Source organism: Penaeus chinensis, chromosome 35 (assembly GCF_019202785.1).
Source record: "Penaeus chinensis breed Huanghai No. 1 chromosome 35, ASM1920278v2, whole genome shotgun sequence".
NCBI classification, from domain to species: domain Eukaryota; kingdom Metazoa; phylum Arthropoda; class Malacostraca; order Decapoda; family Penaeidae; genus Penaeus; species Penaeus chinensis.
In genome coordinates this window covers 11,343,063-11,348,062 of record NC_061853.1, presented here as the reverse complement: position 1 = coordinate 11,348,062, position 5,000 = coordinate 11,343,063, and the positions used below count along the sequence as shown (strand labels likewise).

The window sequence follows — 5,000 nt, the reverse complement described above, 5'->3', positions numbered from 1 at the left end:
ATGTTGACAAATGCAGAAAAAGTATGAATGAGAATGAATATCATCACAATACAAGAGATATATTCAACCAGTTTCGTCGGAAATACATACACCAGATTTTATATATATATATATATATATATATATATATATATATATATATATCAGAAGTGAGTTGACGAATTAATTAACGACTGTGACCCTCCCATTCGTACCTGCATAATTGTTGCCGCGACCTTGGTTAATTTGAAGATGCCCGATGCAGTGTTTATAGAGCATTATTATTATAATGATGATGATAATAATAATGATAATGATAATGATAATGATAATGATAATGATAATGATAATGATAATGATAATGATAATGATAATGATAATGATAACAGTTAGAAAATGTAAAAATAATAATAACAATAGTAATAATAACAGTAATGAAAAACAATGATGGTAGTAATAATAGTGATAATAATGATAATGAAAATCATAATATCAATAATAAGATAGTAGTAACAATAACAATGCTAATGATAATAACACCAATAATAAGGCTTTTCTCCTGCCCCCAGTCTCCTCGCTTCCCACATCCTCCGCCTCCTCCCGTACGCCGGCCACCCTGCACATGTAGCAGAGCTGACGGACGCGCCGATGACGTTTTGATTAAAATACACTATAAATAAAAGCTACCATTTGTTTTATTAAATAAATAAAAGTAAAATCTTCTGTTTACGCAAGAGATATCTAAACAGAGGGATTAGCCCGCCTGTGTTTACGCTAAACTACCGAACGAGACCTTAAATTAGTACACAGCAATTTGCATGTCTTGGGTCCCGCCAAGAAGGTGACCTAAGGAGATAGCGACCCCTCGAGACGGTGAGGCCGGGACCAGCCTTGAGAGCTGCCGTGTTGTGTTCGTCTCTTGTGGAAAACCAGAGATAAGTATTGGCTGTCGGTATATTTTGGGCAGGATTATATAAGTGTAGATGTGAAAGTAATAAAAGATATTCTTGCAGTTCAGAAGTGTTTGTTTAGTATTATACGTACTATACATACTTGGTTTTATGCCTCGGGAGAGTTTTAAAAATCAGTGCCTTGCATAACGCTCGCTACCGTGTGTTAATTAGATATCTAATTGAGCTAAGGATTTAAGAGGAATAAAGAACTTGATTAAGACATTGTCAAGGTACAAGAGGTTCAGAAATAAGTTAAAAATAATAGCCTCCTATGAAAGCTTAAAAAGGAAGTATTAAAAGACACCGAAGGAATAATGCTCGTAGAACTCTTCGTGGATTTCACTACACACACAGTCCGCCCGACCCTCCGACCTGACCTGATCTCTCTCCGCTTCCGTTCGTCTGTCCTTAACTGCCCCGTTACCGCGCTGCCTTTCCTCTCTCTCTTTTATACCCCTTCCTCTCCCTTTGCTTTTAGCCTCCGGGCTAGTGCAGTGGTAACGGTTTGCGCCCCGCCCAAGCGCGAGAAGTAGCAATTGTCGCCTGGAGGTTACTGGTGTGGCTGGGCAAACGGCGGGTAAGGACTAAGCTCAGCCGAGTCAGCACCAGCTGACACACGTTAGCGAGTCGGCATTAGGCGATACAGGCCGGGCTCCTTTCATGGGCATAGCCCGGGCGAGGCTCAGCTTCGCATATCGGACTTATCCTTATCCTTTCCTCTTCACACCTGAGGATGGAATCCAGGTGGATTTCGAAACTGTAGTCTCACTTTCAATAAATCTAGTTTTTGCATTGTGGGTTTTCTACCAATAATAATAATAATAATAATAATAATAATAATAATAATAATAATAATAATAATAATAATAATAGTAATAGTAAAATGATGATAACAAATATGATAAAAATAATTATCAAAATAATAACAATAATAATAATAATAATAATAATTATTATTATTATTATTATTATTATTATTATTATTATTATTATTATTATTATTATTATTATTATTATTATTACTATTATTATTATTGTTGTAATAGTATTTATGATAATAATAATAATTATTATAATGATGATAATGATAATGACTATAATGATAATAACAATAATAACAATTATAGTAATAGTAAGAATGATAATAACTATAATAATAAAAATAATTATCATAATAATAACAATAATAGCAATTATAATTATTATTATTATTATTATTATTATTATTATTATCATCATTATTATCATTATCATTATTATTATCATCATCTACTTCTCGAATAAAAAAGAAAAGTGCACGAACTAATCGCCCTCTGTAGTATGAACTAATCAAAATATGAAAAACTATGGAAGGCATCCCAGGAGTCCTGCAGGCCGTAGGAACATTAACGATAACATGTCGACAGTTCGGTGGAAAGAACAATTGATGTTACAGCGGGAATGTCACATATGCCCTTTCTTGTTGGTAGCAGCAGGAATAACAGGAAAAGTTGGGTAACTGAGGAGGGAGACGATATCATGGTACTCAAGGTCATTGGTAATGGTCCGCAAAGATAATAACAGCCGCAACAGAAGCATAGATAATGGTAATTGTAGTAATAATACTGACAATTATGACACGAGTGAAAATAAGGATAGTGATGATAATGATAACAATAATAATGACCAAAATAATGATAAAGATGACAAAAATAATGTTAAAGATGACCAAAATAATGATAAAGATGACAAAAGTAATGATAATGAAGACAAAAGTAATGACAATAATAGAAAAAAAATGATAATAATGATAAAAATAATGATAATGATAATAATGGTGATGCTAACAGAAAAAAAGGTAAGGCGTATGGTGATGCCCCCTGGTGCAGACATTCTTAGGATCGCTCTGAGGCTCCCTGCATGATCCGCTCACTCACATTCACACTCACAACTCAACCACAAGCCTCGGGCAGGTCAACCTCGAGCCCGGAGGAGGAGCTACTCTCGAGTCAGTAGCTGGGCGCTCTCGCGATTGAGCCACAGTGGCAGTTGTGATGATAATGACAGTAATAATGATGATAATACTAATGATAATCATGATAATAATGATGATAATAATATCAATATTAATTATAATAATAATAACATAATATTAATGACAATAATAATAACATAAAATTAATGATTATAATGATAACATAATATTAATGATAATAATAATAACATAATATTAATGATACTAATAATAACATAATATTAATGATACTAATAATAACATAATATTAATGATAATAATAATAACATAATATTAATGATAATGATAATAAAAATAATAATAATATTGATGAAGATAATAATGCTGAAGATAATAATGCTAATTATGATAGTAATAATAATAGAAATTGTTATAATACTTATCATTATTATGGTAATGATATTAATAATGGTTATAATAATCGTAGCAGTAAAAGTAATGATAAAGATTTTTATCACTGCTACCACTACTATCATTTTAATGATAATAATAATATTATTATTATCATTATTATCATTATTATTATTATTATCATTATTATTATTATCATTATTACTGTCATTATTATCATTGTTATCATCATTGTTATTATCATAATGATTATAACAATCATAACAATAATGATAAGATACTACTAATGATAGCAGTGATAAAGATAAGGACAGCATCTATATCAATAATACATAATAATAATCATAATAATAATAATAACAATAATAATAATAATGATAATGATAATAACAAAACAACAACAACAATTATAATAATAATAATAATAATAATAATAATAATAATAATAATAATAATAACAACAATAATAATAATGATAATAACAATAATAACAATAATGATATTGATGATAACTGCAACGAAAACAGCAGCAACAATTATAGTGATAATGATAATAATAATTACAGTAATAATAATTATGATAATAATAACAAGGATAATGATAATAATAGTGATAATAATAGTACGATAATACAAGTAATAATGAATATTATAATGAGAAAAAAGAAAGAAAGAAATATAATAATAATTATAATAATACTAATAATAGTATGAATATTGATAATATCTATTATAATAATAATAATAATAATATGACACTAATGATAATAATGTGATAATAATGATTATAACAATAATAACACTGAGTATTTTTTTGTTTTTAATTTGTATTTTTTTCAATTGATTGAGGACAGTTTTGTGTCGCTGATTCCGAAAATGAAATGTGTTTCTTTTGTTCAGGTCAGGTTTTATTTTAAATTGATTTTTAAAATTATGATTTTCTTACTTAATCTATTAAAATGTTGTGATATCGGTCGATTTTTGAAAATATTTTTTATCTGAAAAAGGATTTTAAGAGAAAAAATCGTTTTCTAACACAGTTTACTAATCAAATGTTACAAGTTCGGTTATAATAGTAGACATTGATAAAAGTAAGTATATGTAAATTGAATGTTACGTCATTACTGTTAAAATTCAGGCCATGAATTTCCGAGCTTGATGTGCAACGGTGGGAAGAGCATCCTGTCTCTGTCCATCAGAGGGCTGTTGATGCACAGACCACTCCTTCTTTGTATAGTGATTAGCTTCGTGCCTACTATCCCACCCGCACAGAAAGCATGGATACTTGCTGAATGTGGATTGTTTTCCTAACAAAAAAAATCACCATCTTCAGGTCAACACAAATAAACCACTCATGCTGATCATAACGAATTTTCTCCAACACATATTTCACCGCTTAATACTTCTCCTTCAGTGTAGTCGAGTGAGCGAGGGGAACAGAGGCCAACTGGTTGCCGTTGTGCAGCAGAAGACATTTCAATAATCGCCTGCATCCATGTGTGGCGCCCAGGCTCTATCCTGGTCACCAAGTTTAATACCAAAATAAGCATGGTAAGCACGCTCTATGAAACCTGTGACTGGATTCCCGTTAGGAACAATGGTGTATTCAAAGCAGGTGTAGCAGAATACATTAGGCTTATTTTTGCAAGAAGCCATTTCATTCACCTGTAAAATAAAAATACCAGTTGGCGCATGCAAACTCT

General features: G+C 30.7%; 1 protein-coding gene across 1 annotated transcript in view; it reads right to left on the bottom strand.

Annotated features, from left to right (window-relative positions):
• Positions 1–773: 773 nt before the first annotated feature.
• Positions 774–5,000, bottom strand: part of LOC125044058 — a 51,957-nt gene continuing 47,730 nt past the window's right edge. The window contains exons 5-6 of the mRNA XM_047640503.1: positions 4,785–4,962; positions 774–925 (exon numbers count right to left, since the gene is read on the bottom strand). Coding sequence (XP_047496459.1) covers positions 774–925; positions 4,785–4,962 — 330 coding nt within the window. The remainder of the gene's footprint in view (positions 926–4,784; positions 4,963–5,000) is intronic.